General features: G+C 57.2%; 2 protein-coding genes across 4 annotated transcripts in view; one reads left to right on the forward strand and one right to left on the reverse strand.

Annotated features, from left to right (window-relative positions):
• Positions 1-144: 144 nt before the first annotated feature.
• Positions 145-3,961, forward strand: PSMB4 (proteasome 20S subunit beta 4). The gene is made up of 7 exons (XM_068170364.1): positions 145-302; positions 713-919; positions 2,056-2,202; positions 2,332-2,413; positions 2,511-2,627; positions 3,458-3,546; positions 3,854-3,961. The coding sequence occupies exons 1-7, from the start codon at positions 181-183 to the stop codon at positions 3,864-3,866; spliced, it is 777 nt and encodes a 258-aa protein (XP_068026465.1). The 5' UTR covers positions 145-180; the 3' UTR covers positions 3,867-3,961.
• A 2,130-nt stretch (positions 3,962-6,091) lies between these two features.
• Positions 6,092-21,111, reverse strand: part of POGZ (pogo transposable element derived with ZNF domain) — a 36,664-nt gene continuing 21,644 nt past the window's right edge. For 2 of the 3 annotated variants that reach the window (XM_068170363.1, XM_068170361.1), the window contains exons 6-18: positions 20,672-20,761; positions 19,725-19,834; positions 18,474-18,808; positions 17,368-17,522; positions 16,326-16,426; positions 15,373-15,519; positions 15,018-15,152; positions 13,694-13,866; positions 12,289-12,429; positions 10,613-10,672; positions 9,807-9,919; positions 8,371-8,395; positions 6,092-8,233 (exon numbers count right to left, since the gene is read on the reverse strand). In XM_068170363.1, the coding sequence (XP_068026464.1) occupies positions 6,607-8,233; positions 8,371-8,395; positions 9,807-9,919; positions 10,613-10,672; positions 12,289-12,429; positions 13,694-13,866; positions 15,018-15,152; positions 15,373-15,519; positions 16,326-16,426; positions 17,368-17,522; positions 18,474-18,808; positions 19,725-19,834; positions 20,672-20,761 (3,212 nt within the window). In that variant the 3' untranslated portion in view covers positions 6,092-6,606. The remainder of the gene's footprint in view (positions 8,234-8,370; positions 8,396-9,806; positions 9,920-10,612; positions 10,673-12,288; positions 12,430-13,693; positions 13,867-15,017; positions 15,153-15,372; positions 15,520-16,325; positions 16,427-17,367; positions 17,523-18,473; positions 18,809-19,724; positions 19,835-20,671; positions 20,762-21,111) is intronic. The other variant, XM_068170362.1, reaches the window with a different exon arrangement.

Below are 21,111 nucleotides of genomic sequence, written 5' to 3' on the forward strand. Positions count from 1 at the left end.
TCTGGCCCTGGGGGCTGATCTGTAGCTCACGCAGGAGAATTTCGCCACACACGAGATGGCGTCCAAACCCCCCCTCCTACTCTGCGCTGGGCACGCCCAAGATAGCGCCGTCGGCTACGGTGGCCGAGAGCGGCCGTGCTTCCTTTGCGCCTGCGCAGCGCGGGCTACACCGTGACTAAGATGGAGGTTGAAGGAACGCGGGCGCCGCCGCCGTTCTGGGCCGGGGGCCCGGCCCCGGGGCAAACGTACATCCCTAGAGGGCCTGGCCCTGCCGCCGGCCACCTGCCCTTCACCCGAACGCTGTGAGTGCGGCAGGGGCTGAGGGGAGCGGGTAGGGGGCCTGGGGATGGCGGTAACCCTGGGAGTGGGGGGTCGCTGGGGATGGGAGGCTGGGGGAGGGGGAAGGGGGGAGGCTGGGGGAGGGGGGGAGGGGGGCGGCTGATTCCTACTGGGATTAGGAAGGGGATGGAGCACCGGGAGCGAGGGGCGCTCGGAATGGTAACGGTGGGGATGGGGCACGGGGGTTGGTGGCACTGGGAGGAAGAAGGGATGGGGATGGGGGACTGGAAGGGGAGGGCTTGGGGTAGAAGAGAGCAGAGGGGTCCTGGGCTGGGGATCAGTGGAAGATGAATGTGTGGAGCTGGGGCTGGGGGAAGAGCAGGGGGCGTCTGGGGACTGAGGAGCTGCGGGAGGCTGATGTTTGGGTCTGCAGGAGCCCGATGGTGACTGGCACCTCGGTGCTGGGGGTGAAGTTCAGCGGGGGGGTGATGATCGCCGCGGACATGATGGGCTCCTACGGCTCCCTCGCCCGCTTCCGAGGCATCTCCAGGCTGCTGAAGGTCAACGACACCACCATGCTGGGGGCCTCTGGGGACTATGCTGACTTCCAGTACCTGAAGCAGATCATTGATCAGATGGTGTAAGTTCTGCTGGCCCCTGGGCTGCCAGGGCCACAGCCAGAAGCAGCTTGGGCAAGCCCGGCCCCTGCCCCGTGGGCTGCTGCCAGTCCTCGGAGAGCTGAAGTGTGGTGAACCAGGGCTGCTGAGCAGGGCAGGGTGGGGCTGGAGACCCCCTTGGCCTCTGGCAGGTCCTTTAGAGAGTCAGGGAATTGGTTGGGGTGGAGAAGACTTTCAAGGGCATCAAGTCCAACGTCAACCCAGCACCACTGTGGCTACCACCTCCCTGGGCAGCCTGGGGCAGGCCTTGACCACTCTTGCAGGAAAGAAATTGTTCCTTATGGCCAACCTGAACCTTGCTGGGGCAACTTAAGGTCATCTCCTCTTGTCTTGTACCTACCCAACCCCGCCTTGGCTCCAGCCTCCTCTCAGGGAGCTGTAGAGAACAAGGAGGTCTCCCTCAGCCTTCTCCAGACCAAACCCTCCCAGCTCCCTCAGCTGCTCCTCCCCAGCCCTCTTCTCCAGACCCTTCCCCAGCTTCGTTGCCCTTCTCTGCCCCTGCTCCAGCTCTCAAGGTCCTCCTGGCAGTGAGGAGCCCAATCCTGACTCCAGGAATCCAGCTGTGGCTTCCTCAGTGCCCAGGCCAGTGGGACAACCCCTGCCCTGCTCCTGCTGCCCACACTGTGCCTTCTTGGCCACCTGGGCACCCCCTGGCTCAGCTCTGGCTGCTGGCACCCAGCACCCCCAGGGCCTTTGCCAGAGGGCAGTTCCCAGCCATTGCCCCCAGCCTGGAGCCTCCCTGGGGTTGCTGTGACCCAAAGGCAGGACCCAGCCCTTGGCCTTGTTGAAGCTCATCCCATTGACCTCAGCCAGGGATCCAGGTGGGCCAGGTCCTTCTGCAGAGCCTCCAGCAGATCACCATCCCACCCAGCTTGGTGTCATCTGCAACCTGCCTGATGGAAGCCAGTTTGCAGTCTGCTCCCAGTGTCCTTTCCACCATCTCAGTTCTGGTTCCTCTCTGTGACTTCCCCTCAGGATGTCCTCTCCTGGGCTCCTCTTTGAGAGCAGCCCCTGGGGACTTGCTGGGGGGGGGCAGCTCCTGCTCCTTGCTCCAGCTGCTTCCCAACTTGGTCTTGGGTGAAATTTCTTCCTCTGTCAGGATCGATGAGGAGCTGCTGGGTGATGGCCACAGCTACAGCCCCAAAGCCATCCACTCCTGGCTGACCAGGGTCATGTACAACAGGAGGTCCAAGATCAACCCTCTGTGGAACACTGTGGTCATCGCTGGCTGCTACGGCGGCGAGAGGTGAGGCAGGAGCAGCCACTTGGTGCTTCTGATGTGGCCTGGTGGGCTTCAGAGGGCTGGCAGGGGGCTTCTCCAAGCCATGTCCCTCTTGGCCATGCAGCCACCACACTCACAGCTGTGTCCCATCAGCTTCCTAGGCTACGTGGACATGCTCGGAGTGGCCTATGAAGCCCCAACGCTGGCGACAGGCTACGGCGCCTACCTGGCTCAGGTGGGCACCTTCAGCAGCTGCAAGAGCTCCAGGGGTGGGCACTGGGCTGTGGAGCAATTAGACTTCATTGTGTGGCTTTTCTTCTCCCCCTCACCAGCCAATGATGAGAGAAGTCTTGGAAAAGAAACCCAACCTGAGCAAGGAGGAGGCTCGGGACTTGATAGAGCGCTGCATGAGGATCCTGTACTACAGAGACGCTCGCTCCTTCAACAGGGTGAGAGGGGCACCTGGGCTGGCACCTGGGCTGGCACCTGGGCTCAGTGGTGGGGCCACTTCTGCTTAACATTCTCCTCAATGTTCTGGGTGAGGGCATTGAAAGCACCCTTAGGCAGGTTGCAGGTGGCACCAAACTGGGTGGGATGTGGAGCTGCTGGAGGCTCTGCAGAGGGCCCTGGCCAGGCTGAAACCATGGCAGAGGGCTGGGTCCTGCCCTTGGGTCACAACAACCCCGGGGAGGCTCCAGGCTGTGGGCAGTGGCTGGAAACTGCTCATTAGGAAAAGACCTGAGGATGCTGGGTGCCAGCAGCCAGAGCTGAGCCAGGGGGTGCCAAGGTGGCCACCAGCAGCCTGGTGTGGGCAGCAGGAGCAGGGCAGGGATTGTGCCCCTGGGCTGGGCACTGGGGAGGCCACAGCTGCAAGCCTGGGCTCAGGGTTGGGCTCCTCAGGGCCAGAAGGACCTTGAGGGCTGGAGCAGAGCCAGGGAAGAGCAACAGAGTTGGGGAAGGGTCTGAAGAGGGCTGGGGAGAAGCAGCTGAGGGACCTCTCAACTTGCCCAGCAAGGACAAATTGAGGTGGTGCTGAAGGCCAAAACCTGCTTTGAGGACATTTGTCCTTCCTGGAGCTTCCAGAGGGCTTAGTTCATCTCTGGGTATGAAGGTGCTGAACATCTCCTTGGAGACCTTGAGCAACCTGGGCTGGTGGGAGGTGTCCCTGCCCATGGCACAGGGCAGAACTGGGTGATCTTGAAGGTCTCTTCCAACCCAGCCCATTCCATGACTCCCAGCCCTGTCCCTTACTGGAGCTCTTCCAACCTTCTCCCCTCAGTATGAGGTTGCCATCGCCACGGAGAAGGGTGTGGAGGTGGAAGGACCCCTGACCTTGGAAGCCAACTGGGACATTGCTCACCTTGTCAGGTACCACCACAGGGTCCTCAGGCTTTGGGCTGGGAGCTGCTACCCTGGAGATGTCTCCATGGCACACAGTGAAGGGGTGACCAAGGCTGGGTGGTGTCCCTGCCACCTGCTTCAGCAGGAGCCTCCTTGACCTCAGACTGTCCCTGCGCCAGGACCTGCTCCACCGTCACAGGTCTGGAGGTGGTGGTGCAAGGTCCTCCAAGAAGGGGACAGTGTTTGGGGAGGGGTCCCAAAGAAGGGGGCAGGGTTTGGTGTTGACCATGTCCTGGTTGTGGTCCTCCTGACCTTGTCCCATCCCTTCTTGCAGTGGCTTTGAGTGACCTCCAAGAGCTGCTCCAGGCTGCTGTGTCCATGTCCCTTTTGCTCCTGATGCTCCCCACCTTCTTTTGGGGTACACATTAAAGCTGTTCCCCCAGCTCTGTCTTTGTCCTGTGCTTGGGGTGGGGTCTGGGGCATGCTCTGGGAGCCCTGACTTCAGGTCTTCTGCTGGAGGTCACCACCAGCCAGGACCCCCAGGTTGTGGCAGCAGGAAAGGCAGCAAAAATACCCCCAGGAAGAGATCCAGTGGGGGTCTGAGGCCATGCTGAAGGACCCCAAGAGGAAACCTGTGGGGTTCTCAGGCCAAGCTGAGGGCCTCCAAGAAGACATCTGTGTAGGGTTGACCCCAAGAGGGGACATGGGATGTTCTCAGGACATGGTAAAGGACCCCAAAAGTGGGCACCTATGGAGTTCTCAGACCGTGCTGAGGCAGCCCAAGAAGGAAGGTGTAGGGCTGACCCCAGGAGATCCATGGGGGTAAAAAACCCCAAGAAGGGACTCCAAGAAGGGACCCATGGGGCTGACCCCAAGAGGTCAGCCCCAGGATTCCCAGGCCCAGCTGAAGCCCCTCAAGAGGTCCCCCCCAGGGTTCCCAGGCCAAGCTGAAGCACCATAAGGCCCCTGGTGGCCGCAGCGCCCCCCGCAGGCAGCAGCAGGGAGGCCCCATGGGGAGCTGGAGCTGCAGAAGAAAAAGAGCCCAGGTTTTACAAATCCATTTCCCTGGCTTTATTCAACTTTTCACATCTGTACATTTGCAAATGAACCATTTACAGGGCTGCACAGGCTGCCTCCTGCTCTCCTTGGCTCACCCACCAGGAGAAGGTTGGACCACAAGAACCTTTTGATGGCCACCAGAAAGGTGCAGGTGCCTCTGGGGCCATTCCCAGCAGAGCTACAATTAAAGCAAGCCCTCAAAACATGCAAATTGGTAGGAAAATCAGAAAACAAATCCAAGCTGGCAGTGAAAAAGAAAACCCCAAAGGTCTTGGGTTTGGTGCATGTCACAGTTTTGTCTCCTTCCAGCTGGTGGCTGACTCTAAGCAAAGCAGTGGCTGATACCCCCAGCAGGGGTTCCTGGTCAAACCAGATCTTGATCAAGCCAGGCTTGACCTCCCTCTTCCACCACAGCCCCTCTCTCTCAGGAGCTCTTTGGAGCAAGGCAGGTGCCCAGCAGAGGAGGCACCACCACCCACGGTGACACCAAGAGGTTCAGGTTGCCACCGAGGCTGAGGTAACCACCCTGCTGTGGTGACCCTGAGAGCCTCAGGGACCCACCAAGAGGCTGAGGTCACCACTGCACCCCAGCTACCTGGGGGAAGATCGAGCCAGGCCTGAACCTCCCTCTTCCACTCTCAGTAACTCTTTGGAGCAAGGTGGGTGCCCAACAGAGGAGGAACCACCCAGCTGTGGTGACACCGAGAGGTTCAGGTCACCACCGCACCTTGGTGACACCAAAAGGTTCAGGTCACCACCACCCCCAACTCCCTGACCACGGAACTCAGATCCAACTCCCAAGTTCAGGGTTGTGGCTCCCAAAAAAATGATGCTGGCATGGAACAGGCAAAAGGTTTTTATGTTTTCTGCTTGTTTTCACCCCAAATTCACAAGCAAAACAGTAATTCTGCTCTAAAAGAACAAACCAAAAACCTGAACCAAAAAAAGCCCAAACCAAACCCCAACCAAAACCAAACCCCAAACAAAACCAAACCCCAACCAAAACCAAACCCCAAACAACCCCTCCCCAAAAAAAACAGGGGAGAAAAAGCCCCCAAACGTGACCCCAATCAAACCCAACCAAAACCCCAACCTGCCCCCAAACCCCCACCCTGCCCATGAAAAAAAACAAGAAACAAAAAAGACCCCAAACACAACAAACAAAAACCCAACCCCACCCAGCCCAGCCCCAACCCAACCCCAGCCCAGCCCCAACCCCAACTCAGCCCAGCCCCAACCCCAATCCTAAAGGCCCCAACCCCAAAATCTCCAAACCTAAAACCCCTAAGCCAAAGAAACACCAAACAAAAACCAAACCAGAACCCCCAACCCAACCCTAAATCAAACCAACCCTGACCAAAACAAAACCCCAAACCCCCAACCCCAAGCACCTGGCTCAGCCACAGCCATCCAAGCACTAACCCCACATCCATCAGCCCCTGAGCCTCCAACCTCTGTCTGCAAACACCGAAAAACCCAACCCCTGCCAAAACAACTCCCCCCCGACCCCCCTCCTCCACCTTCAGCCCCCCCCCAGAGGTTCCAAATTGGTTCATTCTCTACTTTCCTGCCTTTTCCTTTTTGCCTCTCTCCCCCAGCCCTCCCCTGGACAAACGGAGAATTCCCGACAGTTCCGCACGATACAAACAGGACCCCCCCGGAGCCTCCCCCGGAGCCTCCCCCCTGTCTATGATACAAGTGAGGGAAAGAAAAACAAAACAACCCAAAACTCAAAAAAAAAAAAACTTTCACCCACGGAATAGCTTCAGCAAAATACCAACCACAGGGAGGAGCTTTTGTCTTTTTCCCCTCCTTTGAAACCCCAAATGAAAAGCACAATAACCGAGGGGGGGAGGGGGGGGGGAGGTTGGTTGGTTTTGAGTTGACTTTTTTCTTGTCTACAGGTTTTGCCTAAAACCCACAAAAATCCACAGGGAGCTCAGGAGGGGTTTGGCAGGGGGAGGGGGCCCAGGATGGGTTGGTTAAAAACAAATGAACCTTTTGTTTTTGGGTTGGATCTTGGCTTGGTCACATTTCCATCAGATCCAAGTCGGCGTCTTCGAAGCCGTAGAAGGATTCGGTTTCACTCTCCCCCTCGAAGAGCTGTTGGAGGACCTCAGGGTCTGTAGATTCTTCAGCTTGGGTCCTCCTCTCCTGGCCTTCCAGCAGCTCTTGTGGTGGTTCCTTGTTGAGTTTGAGCTGTTCCTCCAAGGAGGAGATGAGCTCCTCCTGCATGTCGGCGTTGCGGGTGGGGGAGTTGGCAGTGCCATCCGGGCCGGGCAGCACGCTGGCTACCAAGAAGGATTGTTGGACCAGTTCAGGAGAGTCCCTGATGATCTCCAGAACCTCTGCCAACCAGCACAAAACCAGCTGGAGGAGGATGTCCGAGTCGTAGGCAGAGTCCACCATCATCTCCTTGGCTTGCTCCTTCCACTTTTTGTGCAGGAAGTTCTTCACAGTCCTTTTGATGCAGACATCCAGGGGCTGGATCTTGGAGCTGCAGCCCGCGGGCACCACGGCTGGCAGGGTGCTGGAGGAGCTCAGCAGGGCCAGGACCTCCTCAGAGAGGTGGGACCTGTGGCAGTCCAGCACCAGCATGGCCTTGCTGTTGTGGCACCGAGTGTGCTTCCTCCACACCCTCGACGCCCACATCTCCATCACGTCGTCGTCACCGTAGCTGCCCTCCTTGGCTTCCAAGATGATGGACTCGGGCACGCTGGAGGGCTGCTGGAGCTGCCCCCTGTAGACCACCAGGGCTGGCAGGACGCTGCCATCAGCCAGGATGGTGAGGAGCACTTCGCACCAGGGCTCCCCGGTGCCCACCGTCTGCAGGGCGTTCTCCTTGCGGTCGTCGCTGCTCAGCACCTCCATGTCCAGGAAGAAGGAGACCTCGTCCATGGCGGCGATCATGGCCAGGGGGAGGTCCTGGGTGTGGATCTGGCGCTGGACGAACTCCAGGAAGCAGCTGGCACTGTCCTCCATCTCCTTGGGCAGGGGGTGAGCCACTGCCCGCCGCGTGTGCGTGCTCAGGTGGTGCCGCAGCATGAACCTCACTGCCCACTCGTAGGAGATCTTGAAGCCACCTTCCAGGGACCTCCCCAGCTTGGTGGCCTTCTGGAAGAGAGTCTCCTCATTGACTGGCAGCTGCTGCTCCCTCTGAGTCAGGACCCACTCTGCCAGCTTCTCCTCAGCCTCCAAGCTCAGGTACTTGCCCTCTGACAGGGAGGCCAAGTTGTCCTCTTGGAAGGCCTGGAAGCGTCGCAGCCAACGCCTGATCCTCCTCTGAGGGTTCCTGAAGTGCTCCGCAGCCTGCTCCGTGCTGCAGCAGAGGGCAAAGAGGACAACTCGTAGCTTCTTGACTGACAGCTGCTCCTTCCTGCTGCCAGCCTCTGGCAGCTCCTTGCTGGGCTGCTCCTCCTCTTGAGCCTCGATGTTCAAACACTCCTCTTCTTCTTCTTCCTCCTCCTCTTCCTCCTCCTCTTCTTCTTCCTCCTCTTCCTGGCAGACCAGGGGTCTGCTGTAGGCTTCTGGTGCCAGCTGGGGCTCCAGCTCCTCTTGTGTGGGTGGCACAGGCTTGCATTTCACAGTAGCAGCTTTACTTGGGGAGTAGGTGGGACAAGGGGTCCTCAAGCTTTTGTCCTGGGGCTGAAGGTGCCTGGATGGGAGAGAAGATAGCAATGCTTTAACCCCAGAGACACCAAACTTGCTGAGGGAGGGCAAAGGAGACCGAGACAAGCTCAGCCCCACCCAAAGGGACAGGCGATGGCAGGTAGGAGTTTAGCGAAGGTTTACCTGGAATGTGACATCCAAGAAGGCCCTGGTGAGGAAAACAAAACACATCTGAGGCTCAGCAAGCAAAGACTGAGGGCAAACAAACACAGCTCCTCATCATGGAGAGGAGCAGAAGTGGCCCTCTGCCACGCCACAGCATCTCCACGTGCTGCAGGAGCAGCAGAGACCAGGCTGGATGAGGCTTTGAGTAACCTGGGCTGGTGGGAGGTGTCCCTGTCCATGGCAGGGCGTTGGAACTGGATGTCTTCAAGATCACTTCCAATCCAACCCGTTCCATTAATCCACTCCAGCCCCAGGCTCCTCCCAGCACCAAGCACCACCACTGCCAGGCACAGACTCCTGCACAGGGCAGAGCCAGGCTCATCAGCCATCCTTACATGGCAGAGCTCCACTTGGAAGAGCACAAGGACTTCAGGGAGGAGAGCTCAAAGCATCCCAGCATGGGGAGATGAGAAGAGACCTCTGGAGCTCATCTCCTGCACCCCTGTGCTCCAGCAGGGCACCCACAGCTGTGCCCAGCAGCACAGTGCCCGGGGGGCGTGGAAGCTCTCCACACCAGGAGACTCCACAGCCTCTCTGGGCAGCCTGCTCCAGGCCTCCAGCAGCCTCACACCAAACAACTTTCTCCTCCTGCTCAGATGGAACCTCCTGGGCTCTACTTTGTACCCCTTGCCCTGGCCCTGGGCATCACTCAGTAGATGCCAGCTTCTTGCCCCTCATAGCCCCCACAGCTCTTGCTGAGCATTCAGCAGATGCCCTCTGGGGCTGCCCTCCTCCAGCCTCAGGCCTCTTAGCCTTTGCTCCTCACAGAACGGCTCTAGGCTGCTCAGCAGCTTCCCAGCCTCCACTGGACTCCCTCCCTCCAGTAGCTCCCAGGCCCTCTCCAACTGGGGAGCCCAGCCCTGGCCCCAGCACTCCAGAGGTGTCCTCAGCAGGGCAGAGCAGAGGGGCAGCAGAACTTCCCTTGCCCTGCTGCCCACACTGCTGACTGCCCCCAGCAGAGCCGTGGGGCCTTCTAGGGCACCTTGCTGGCTCTTGGTGAACCTGCTGTCCCCAAGCTCTCACTACTGTGCTAATTCAGCTCCTTTCAGGCTCTATTCAAAGCCCAGCAGCAGCTGCTGGGGGCCTCCCGGTGTCACCAAGGCACAAAGATGTCTCCTGGGAACACAGGAGCTGGCTGAAGCCTTCGGCGGCTTTGTCTCTCCGCGGGAAGATCTCCTGAGGGTTTCCAGCCACACAGCTGAGCTCAGAGCTTAGCTCCAAATTTCCATAACAATGAAGACTCGTTCAAGGCCTTTCAGAAGGTTCCTGAGGCTACAACTCAGGCCTCAGCCCCAAGCTGAACAAAGCCCTGCTTGCCCCTGCAGCCTAGGAACTGCTCTGTGAAGTCCTAAAGGAGGTCAGTGCAGCTCTGCTGCTCCACCTCCAGCTCTCACCTCGGAAAATGATGTTGCTGAACTCGTGGGATGGGTTGAAGACCAAATGTTCAGCCATGGAGTCACCCTCAGACGTGACAAAGAGACAAGAGGAACAGGAGAGCTTCACACCACTGCAAGGTGGAGAGGAGAAGAGGTGAGTTGAGGAGCAGTGGCAAGTATGAGAAGATCCACAAGAGATAAAACCTGACCCCTCCGGTGCTATGGGCAGTGTCCCCAGCTCCTAAGGTTCTCTCCCACTGGGAGGCAAACGGAGGCTCAGCACATTGCCCTTAGTTTGACAAACTGCCCTTAATTAACCCATTTCCCACATTCAAGATCATGGAATCCTGGAATGGGTTGGGTTGGAGGGGACCTTGAAGATCATTCAGTTCCAACCCCCAGCCATGGGTGGGGACACATCCCACCAGCCCAGGCTGCTCAAGGCCTCATCCAGCCTGGCCATGAACACCTCCCTGGGCAACCTGTTCCAGTATCTCCCCACCCTCACTCTCAATCTCCCCTCTCCCAGCTCAAAGCCATACCCCCTTGTCCCATCACTCCAAGCCCTTGTCTCAGGTCCCTCCCCAGGTCTCTTGGAGCCCCTTCAGGCTGCTCTAAGGTCTCCCTGGTGCCTTCTCTTCTCCAGCCTGACCAATCTTATCTCCCTCAGCCTCCCAGCAGAGCTCCTATCACTACAAGTGATTAAAAGTTCCAAATCAACAGAGATCTTCAGCAGCTCCTGAAGGAGCAGAGCTGGAAGACCAGAGAGTGGCTGCTCTTCGGGTTCCCTGAGGACTGCAGGGAGCTGAGAAGTTTCCCCTTACCAGGCAGTGTAGTTTTTAAACAGAGCCAAGTACTTGGGACTCTTCCGAGGGACGTGGTTGCTGCAAGGCACAGGAAGTTGGTTACAACAAACAAACACAATCACTGGTTTGCACATTTCAAGAGGAATACAACTCAGAAAACCCAGACAGGCCCCAGCTGGGTATTTTCTCTGCCAGGGCATGAAATCTGTCTCTAAACAACTCCCCCAACCCCTGTGCCTCCTCTGCCCCCCGGGCTGTGCCTCCTCTGCCCCCCTGGGCTGTGCCTCCTCTGCCCCCCGGGCTGTGCCTCCTCTGCCCCCCGGGCTGTGCCTCCTCTGCCCCCCTGGGCTGTGCCTCTCCATGGAGCTCCACAGACCACAATCATAATTTTTTATTTTTTTATCTTCCTCTTAATGGTTTTTAAGTTATTCAAACTTCAGATTTTTGCATTAAATGCTTGGAGCAGTGAAAACAAACATCAGAGCTGGCTGCAGCAGTTGGCAGGGCAGGGGGCATCTTTGGAAGGCCACCACCCTGTCTGTGGTGCTCACAGAACTGCTCAGGTTGGAAGGGACCTCTGGAGATCATCTGCACAACCCTCTCAACCAGCCCAGGTTGCTCAAGGCCTCATCCAGCCTGGCCTTGAACACCTCCAGGGAGGAGGCAGCCACAGCCTCCCTGGGCAGCCTGTGCCAGGGTCTCCCCAGGCTGGTACTGAAGAACTTCTTCCTCAGCTCCACTCTAACCCTGCCCTCCCCCAGCTCCAAACCATTCATCCTTGTCCTGTCTCAGACACCCTCATGAGAAGTCCCTCTGCAGCCTTCCTGAAGGAGTCCTTCAGCTACTGTAGGCAGCTCTAAGGTACTTTTGCAGCCTTTGGTGATGAGGAAGACATCCAACATCTTTGCAGACCCCTGGAACGATCTGGGACCCCCTGAGAGCCCTTTTGTACAGCACTGGAGAACACTGACATTGATGGGCACAGAGTCATAGAGTGGTTGGGGTTGGAAAGGACCTCTGGAGATCATCCAGCCCAACCTACAGGATCACCCAGGGGAGGTCATACAGGAACACATCCAGATGGATTTTGAAGGTCTCCAGAAAAGGAGACTCCACAACCTCTCTGGGCAGCCTGGTCCAGGCCTCCAACAGCCTCACACCAAGCAACTTTCTCCTCAAGCTGAGGTGGAACCTCCTGGGCTTCAGCTTTTACCTGTTGTTCCTTGTCCTACCACTGGGCACCACTGAACAGAACCTGGCCCCTTCCTCTTGCCTCCCCACCCCTTAGATATTTACAGACATTGATCAGGTCCCCTCTCAGCCCTCTCTTCTCCAGCCATGTTCCAGTCCCTTCGTCACCCTTGTAGCCTCTACTGGACTCTTTCCAGCAGTTCCTCATCCCTCTGGAGCTGGGGACCCCAACACTGACCCCAGCACTCCAGCTGTGGCCTCACTAGGGCAGAGAGAGGAAAAAGAACCTCCCTTGCCCTGCTGACCACACTTTTCCTGATGCCCCCTGGGACAACATTGTTCCTCTTGACCATGAGGTCACCCTGCTGTCCCATGATCCTCCATGGCTGAAGAAGACAGCCAGCACCTCCAAGACCCACTGGGGTGAGCTGGGACTCCCTGGCACCCCTTTTCAGAGCACTGAAGGCCACTGGTGGTGGTGTGAGCGTGGAGAGGACACCTACTTGATCATGTGGTTGGCGTAGGCCCGGGAGCAGCAGGTGCTGTAGCGACACAGCGAGCAGTGCACGTAGGTGGGGAAGTGGTTGGGGAAGTCTGGGATCTCGAAGCTGCACTCCAGGCAGGTCTGTCTGCCCAAGGCGCTCCTGCAGGCAGGGGACAGGCTCTGGTTAGGGGCTGAGGAGCAAACAGCAGGACAGGGGAGGATGGGATGGGATGGAAAGTCTGAAAATCAAAGAGCTTGACCAGGTTGGAAAAGATGCTGAAGGCCATCGGGTCCTAGCAGCAGCCCAACGCTGCCAAGGCCTTGACTAACCCATGGCCCCCAGCACCACGTCTGCAGAACTCCTCAACACCTCCACCCCCACCCTGAGCAGCCTGGGCCATTGCCTGACCACCCTTGCAGGGTACAAATTGTTCCTCATGGCCAACCTGAACCTCCCTTGGGGCAATTTCAGGCTATTTCCTCTCCTTTAATCACCTGAGCCTAGAGAGAAGAGGCCAACCCCCACCTGGCTCCAGCCTCCTCTCAGGGAGCTGCAGACAGCAATGAGGTCTCCCTCAGCCTCCTCTTCTCCAGACCAAACACCCCCAGCTCCCTCAGCTGGCCCCTCCCCAGCCCTCTTCTCCAGACCCTTCCCCAGCTCTGTTGCCCTGCTCTAGCTCTTAAAGTCCTTCTGGCCCTGAGGAGCCCAACCCTGAGCCCAGGATTGCAGCTGTGGGCTCCCCACTGCCCAGCTCAGGGGCACAATCCCTGCCCGGCTCCTGCTGCCCACACTGTGGCTGCTCCAGGCCAGGCTGCTGTGCTCAAACCAGTCTCATAGAATTGGTTTGGTTGGAGAAGACCTCCAGGGTCATCGAGTCCACCATGGCCACCAAACCATGGCCCCAGGTTTCTGGAACACCTCCAGGGGTGGGAACTCCACCACCAACCTGGGCAGCCTGGGCCAGTGCCTGACCACTCTTGCAGGACACAAATTGTTCCTCATGGACAACCTGAACCTCCCCTGGGGCAGCCTGAGGCTGCCTCTTATCTTGCGCCTTGGCTCCCTTTGGCGTCTCCATGCCAGGCTCAGCACTCCCCAGCTGTGCACTCAGGAAGATGCAGTTGAAAAGTGGAAGAATCAGTCAAATAAAACACAAACCCCTCAAGTTTGGGGCCCAGGGAGCAGACAAGGGGTGGGCAGAAAGCTCTTGGGCTGCTGCTGTTCCGCTGCTTGCAAAGCTCCTCTGTCAGTCTATCTCACAGGGCTTTCCCAGAATGCCTTAATCTGGGACTTATGGGAACAAGGCTCTCCTGGCATAAAGTTTACTTGGCATCTGGTAGACAAGAGGTGCCCAGTGCCCAGGATGGGTTCCCCAACCCTGTGCCACCCCCCCAAAATGTGAGATTCAGCCAAAGGTTCTGACATTTTCTTGACAGCTCTCTTCTGGATGTTCCTCTGCATAGGAGGGTACATGAAGATGGGCTGAGGGTCAGCAGAAGATGCCAGCAGGTTGGAGTCATGCCCAGCACCCTGTGGCATGTCATTTGAAGATATTGGCACTGTCCTGGGTTGTCCTCTGGATGCCCTGATTGTAACCTGCAGGGAACAGACACACAGAGGGCAGAAGGGACCCAGCCACACTTGGGCTCTTCTCAGACTCTGAGAGGAGAACCAACAGGACACAATTTGTCCCACCCAGGGCAGCAGCAACATAGAGGACACCTGAGCTGAGCCCCAGAGGTGCCTGTTTGGGACCTCTGAAGATCAAGTCCATCCCCTCTGCCAAAGCAGGACCACCTAAAGCAGGTCACACAGGGACACGTCCAGGTGGGCCTTGGAAGCCTCCAGAGGTGAAGACTCCACAACCTCTCTGGGCAGCCTGCTCCAGGGCCCTGCCACCCTTAAAGTCCTGATGTTCCTCCTCATGTTTAGATGGAACTTCCAACGTTCAAGCTGATGCCCATCACCCCTTGTCCTGTCCCAGGGGACCACTGAGAAGAGCCTGGCCCCTTTCACCTGCTCTTGTGACCTCTGAGGTGACAACCAAGCACCCATGGACAGAAGCCAGCCTGGTTCCTGTGATGCAGATGGATCACAGCATGGTTTGGGTCAGAAGGGACCTTTCAAGGTCATCCAGGGCAACCCCCTGTGGGGCTTTTTATATCTTTTTCAGGCTAATATTGGGATTTTAAGAACTCTCCCAGGAGAAGGGGGTCAAGCAGCTCCATGGCCAGGAGCAGGCAGGCTTTGGATGTGCTTCCTTGAATGAGCCTGCAACCAGGCTTGGGGAGCTGCTAACCAAACTTGCAGGGCCCACTTGTGGGCAACAAAGCAGAAGCTGCAAGGCAGTGGGGCTGTGTCTGGAGCAGATGAGATGCAGCCAGGTGCTGGTTTGGGATGGAAAGTCAGGATCTGCAGTTTCAGAGATTGCATCAGGTTGGAAGAGACCCTCCAAGGGCATCTTGTGCAACACCTCTGCACTCAGCAGGGACATCTCCAATTAGATCAAGCTGGCCAGGGCTGTATCAGGTCTGACCTTGAAAGTCTCCAGGGGTGGGGCCTCAACCACATCCCTGAGCAACCTCTCCCAGTGTCTCCCCACCCTCACTGTGCAGAGCTTCTCCTGATGTCCACCCTGATCCAGCTTCAAACCACTGCCCCTCATCCTCACACATCACTTGACAGGCACAGGCCACCTGCTGAGGAGCTGGGGCTGGTGGCACTGCCGTGTCCCTGGGGCTCCTCACCTTGGTGCCAGGTTTCAGCCCTTCCAGCTGTTTGGGCTTGCGGAAGGTTTTGTGGTGCTGCAGCTTGTGCTCGATTTTGTCCTTGGCAAAGAGGAACTGCAGCCTGCACTTGTTGCAGTGGTAGACACTCTTCTTCTAAAGCAAGGGCAGATGGCATGGGAGAGGAACAAAAGTCACAACACAGCAAGGGCTTGGGGGTGAGAGGTCCCCAATAAAAGTGCAAACCTCCCTTCTGCCCTCTGCCAGCAAAGGGCAGCTCCACTTCCTTCCTCCCTGAGCCCCTCCTCCCCAGGAACCCCAGAATGGTTTGGGCTGGCAGGGAGCTCCAAGTCCCTGCAGCTCCACCCCCCAGTACCTGGTGCCTCATGAAGTGCTGCTGGAAGGCATTGCCGTTCTTGAAGACCTTGAGGCAGTAGGGGCAGAGCAGGTGCCGAGTGTCCTCGTGGATCAGCCGGAAGTGGTTGTCCACCTCGGCGTAGAGCGAGGAGCGGTACTGGCAGACCTGCAGCAGGCAACAGCAGGCAGGGGAATGACACAGAAGGCCACTTCACTGCAACCCTGAGGTCTCAACAGCAACACCCAGGCGTCCAAATTACTTCTCAGTGTAGTTGAAGAACCTCAGAATCATGGAATTGGTTGGATGAGAGAAAACCTCCAAGGTCATCCAGTCCAGCATCAGCCCAACACCACCAGGGCCCCAGGTGCCATGGCCACAGGGTTCTTCAACACCTCCAGGGATGGGAACTCCACCACCTCCCTGGGCAGCCTGGGCCAGGCCCTGACCACTCCTGCAGGATGCAAATTGTTCCTCATGGCCAACCTGAACCTCCTGTGGGGCAACTTGAGGTCATCTCCTCTGCTCCTGTCCCTTGTTCCTTGGCAGAAGAGCCCAACCCCCACCTGGCTCCAGCCTCCTCTCAGAGAGTTGTAGAGGCCAATAAGGTCTCCCCTTGGCCTCCTCTTCTCCAGCCTCACCACCCCTAGCTCCCTCAGCTGCTCCTCCCCAGCCCTGTTCTCCAGACCCTTCCTCAGTTGTCCACAGGCCCTGTGAGGACATTAAAAGCTGGGCTCTGAAGGCCACTGGGACCAAGTCAATGTCCTGAGCCAGCTTCAGAGTGCTGAGAAGCCATAGCAAACATCCAAGAGCTGCTGGAATTCTCCAGGTCTACACCTGGAACAGAACTGGCATGGGCTCCACAGCCCCACTGCCTGGGCCAGGTGTGGTTTGGATCACTACAAGTCAGAGGCTTTGGTGGCAAGTTCCAGAGCTCCTCCTCTTCTCCAGAACTTGTTGATCATTCTGGGTACCTGGCACACGTAGGGCATCTCCCCAGGCTTGTGGGTGTCCTTCATGTGCTGCAGGAACATGGGCTCGCTCTCAAAGGCCCACTCACAGATCTTGCACTTTGCTGCAGGAGAGAAGGACAGCAGGTGACAGCTGGGGGACCAAAGCCCTCCGAGACAACTTCCACTGCTAACATCTGTCACAGAGTCACAGAATGGGAGATGTTGGAAGGGACCTTCTGAGGTCATCCATTCCAAGCCCCTGGCCAAGGCAGGGTCACACAGGAACACATCCAGGTGGCTTTGGAATGACTCCAGAGATGGAGGCTCCACCACCTCTCTGGGCAGCCTGCTCCAGGCCTCCACCACCCTGCACTTCCAGAAGTTCCTCCTCACCTTCAGGTGGAGCTTCTGATGGTCCAGGTTGTGCCCATGGCCCTTGGCCTGGCACTGGGCACCACTGGTCCCATCCTCCTGCCCCTCACCCTTGCAGTATTGATCAGCATTGATCAGATCCCCCTCAGGCTGCTCCTCTCCAGGCTCCAAAGCCCCAAGCCCCTCAGCCTGGCCTCATCTCAGAGCAGCTCCAGGCCCTTCAGCACCTTCCCAGCCCTTTGCTGTGCCCTCTCCAGCAAATCCCTGCCCTTAAAACTGTCCCTCAAAACCAACCAAACCTCCCTAAAATAGCCTGCTCTGGACTGGGCAGACAGCAAAATATCTTTTGAGTGGCTACAAGAGTCCCAAAGAGGAAACTTCAGCTGGGTCTCCATCAGATGTCAACTGGCTGCTGAGAAACTCTATCAGGATGCTCTTCACAGAATGGGTTGGGGTGGAAGGGATTTTCAAGATCAGTTCCAACCCCCTGCCATGGACAGGGACACCTCCCACCAGCCCAGGTTGCTCTAGGCCTCATCCAACCTGGCCTTGAGCACCTCCAGAGAAGAGGCTGCAGCCACAATCTCCCTGGGCAGCCTGTTCCAATGTCTCAGCACCCTCATTCCGGAGCGCTGCTTCTAAGATCCAGTCCAGCCCCAGATGCACTCCTAGAGGAGCAAACCCAACTCACTGGTGGACTCGTAGGGACTGTGGACATTCTCCAGGTGGCACTGGAGCTGGAAGGGAGTGGAGAACTGTCTGTAGCAGTGCTGGCAGATGGTGTGGACATCCACCTCTCCATTCTGCTGATCCAGCTCAACGTGGTGCTTCATGTGGTTCATGAATCTTGGGGGGGGTGAGGAGAAAGGGTACAAGAAGAAATCCAAACATCGTCAGAGGTGGGTTGGGTTGGAAGAGACCTTCAAGATCATTCAGCTCCAACCTCCCTGTCCTGGCCAGGAACACTTCCCAGCAGCCCAGGCTGCTCAAAGCCAAGGGACACTCAATCAATCCACCAACACCACACTCCTCAACTGCCTGCCAAGGGGCAAATATCCTCCTTTTCTGCTTCACTTCTGGTCCTCAGCTACACCATGGGAAAGCTTCAGGACCAAGGATGCTGGCTACAGCTCATTTTCCCTTCTGCAGATGACAACATTTCACAGACTGACATCATGGCTCAGGTTGGAAGCGCCTCAGAGATCATCTCCTCCAACCTCCCTGTCATGGGCAGAGACACCTCCCACCAGCCCAGGTGGCTCAAGGCCTCATCCAGCCTGGCCTGGAACACCTCCAGGGAGGAGGCAGCCACAGCCTCCCTGGGCAGCCTGTGCCAGAGTTTCCCTATCCTGATACTGAAGAACTTCTTCCTCAGCTCCACTCTAACCCTGCTCTGCTTCAGCTCCAAACCATTCATCCTTGCCCTGTCTCCAGACCCCCTGATGAAAAGTCCTTCTGCAGCCTTCCTGTAGGATCCCTTCAGGTACTGGCAGGCAGCTCTAAGGCCCCCCTGGAATCTTCTCTTCTCCAGGCTGGACACCCCCAGCTCTCTCAGGCTGTCCTTCCTCACAGCAGAGGTCTTCCAGCCCTTGGATCATCTTTGTGGCACCTGGCCTCATTCCACCAGCTCTGTGTCCTTCTGCCACGTTCCAGAGTCTCACCACCCTCACTCTCAAGAATTTCTTCCTCCTCTCCAGCCTCAACCTCCCCTCTTCCAGCTCAAAGCCACTGCCCCTTGTTCTGGCACTCCCAGCCCTTGCTGACCACTCCCATGACTCAGAGCATCCATTCCCTTACCTGATGTTGTTCTTTAGCCTCTTGGTGCAGTGTGGACACCTGAAGGATGTTGGGACCTTGGGGAAGTTGAGGAGCTGGTTGACTTTGCCACCATCTCTGCCATAGTAGAAGTCATCCACCAACATGATGAGCTTGCTTTGGGTTGAGTCAACCACATTCTCACTTGGCTCTGGAGCTTTAGCAGGTGGGGACAGGGCAGGCATAGGGGTGGAAGAAGGTGGAGAAGCCACAGATGAAGTTTTTTCTGGAGATGGAGGCTTGGCAGCTTGAAGACTCGTTTCAGATTCAGGAGATTTTCTTTTCCTGAGGAATTTCACCATCTCGGGGCAGCAGTACTGCAAGGGAAGCAAACCAGGACCCACCCCACCCATCAGAGAGCAGCCAGGAGCTTCTGCTCTTCAACACACCAAGAGCCACCACCACTACAGCTGAGGGACTCTAGGAGGCCTTGAGGAAGGAAGAACCCAGTCAATGTCCCTTGGGTTCCTGCTATCTAAGACTGGGAAATGAATTCATCCCCTGGCACCAACAGATTGTGAAGCTGAGGCCCTGCCACCTTCCTTGTTGTGGCCTTTCCTGGTCATGGGTCTTCCTTTCCACTCTTCTCTGCACTCCACAATCTGGAGATACTGTCTTCTGATCATCTGCTCTGCTGAGATGTCACATGTAGCACTGTGTCCTGCTCTGGGGCTCCCAGCACAAGGAGGACATGGAACTGCTCAAGGGGGTCCAGAAGAGGCCACCAAGATGAGCAGAGGGCTGGAGAACCTCTGCTGTGGGGACAGGCTGAGAGAGTTGGGGCTGCTCAGGCTGGAGAAGAGAAGGCTCCAGGCTGACCTTAGGGCAGCCCTCCAGTAGCTGAAGGAGCTCCAGGAGAGCTGGGGAGGGACTGTTCAGAAGGGCTTGGGGTGATGGACAAGGGGCAATGATTTGGAACTGGAGCAGGGCAGATTTAAGTTGGTCATCAGGAGAAGTTCTGCACCATGAGGCAGGGGAGACACTGGAACAGATTGCCCAGGGCTGTGGTGGAGGCCTCACCCCTACAGGCATCCAAGGCCAGACCTGCAGTGTCCCTGGGCAGCCTGCTCTGGCTGGAGGTGTCCCTGCTGCCTGCAGGGGGTTTGGGCAGGATGTCCCTGGGGCCCCCTTCTAACCCAATGCCATCTGTGAATCTCAGAAGGTTACCTGCACACCCTAGCAGGCTGCTGCTACACCTAGAGGGTTCCTTGCACACTGCAGGAGGTTACTTACACACATGTGTCCTCTTAAAGCTTCAGTGACTCGGAACTGAGCGTCGCACCTGGGGCAGACCTTCCTGCCCCCGTCCTGCAGCTCGAAGGTGGGGATAGGAGAGGAGCTGACTGCAAAGGAGAGAAGAGCAACAGGAGAAGCTTCCACCTCAGCTGCAAGCCTTCTGGACACCCTGAAATGCTTTAGATTCAGCAAATGCAGGGAATTTAGCTGCTAACTAGACTGGGAGAGGCAGAAGGATGCCAAGGGCTGCCAGGCTGTCTGGCCAAATGAACACCTCAGAGCCAGCAGAGGAATGGGAGTGTCTCATAATTAATAAGAAAAGGAAGCAAGGAATGGAAGGGAAGCAAGACATAGGAAAGGAAACAAGAGATGGAAAAGGAAGTAAGAATTGGGAAAGGAAATAAATAGAGAAGGAAATAAGAGAAAGAAAACGAAATAAGCAAAAGAGTTAGTCCCAGGCTTGGGAGAGAGAGAGAATGGCTGGCTGGATGATCCTCAAGGGCTTCTCCAACCAAAAGGATTCCATTTGCTTCCAGTGCCTGAAGGGGCTCCAGGAGAGCTGGGGAGGGACTTTGGGCAAGGACTGGGAGTGTCAGGCTGAGGGACAATGGCTTTGAGCTGGGAGAGGGGAGATTGAGACTGGAGATGAGGAAGAAATTCTGTACAGTGAGGGTGGGGAGAGACTGGAACAGGTTACCCAGGGAGGCTGTGGATGTCTCCTCCCTGCAGGTGTTCAAGGCCAGGCTGGATAAGGCCTTGAGCAAGCTGGGCTGGTGGGAGGGGTCCCTGCCCATGGCAGGGGCTTGGAGGTAGATGAGCTTTCAGGTCCCTTCCAACCCAACCCATTCCATGATCCCAGTAGTTCCATTCTGGAAAGTTTTACTCCAGAAACTCAACTTGGATCCTGCTCAGTAGCAATGCAGGAGGGGCTCTGCTGTCCTCACCTTTCAGCGATGACGACTCGGAGACACTGGACCTCTGGGCACCATGCACAGGGCTGTTGTTGGAGACCACCAGCGGGCCAGGGCTCTGTCCTAACGAAGGAAAGGTGTTGAGGGCATTCACCAGCCTAGAAACCTCCTTGCCAGCCTAGAAACCTCCTTGCCAGGCTGTGTCCTCACCAAGGAGTGGTGCTGAGGGCACTCACCAGCCTGGTAACCTCCCTGCCAGGCTCTGTCCTCACCAAGGAGTGGTGCTGAGGGCCTCCACCAGCCTGGTAACCTCCCTGCCAGGCTCTGTCCTCACCAAGGAATAGTGCTGAGGGCATTCACCATCTTGGGAACCTCCCTGCTGCTCTCTCCAGTCCCTCCAGGCCTCTTTCCAGTCCCCAAGTTCTCAACACCCACTGCCAAGGGCAGGGTTGACACAACAAGACTGAGAAGGA

This window comes from Melanerpes formicivorus, unplaced genomic scaffold (genome assembly GCF_026170545.1).
Source record: "Melanerpes formicivorus ecotype bairdi unplaced genomic scaffold, bMelFor1.0.p_v2 SCAF_353, whole genome shotgun sequence".
NCBI lineage: Eukaryota > Metazoa > Chordata > Aves > Piciformes > Picidae > Melanerpes > Melanerpes formicivorus.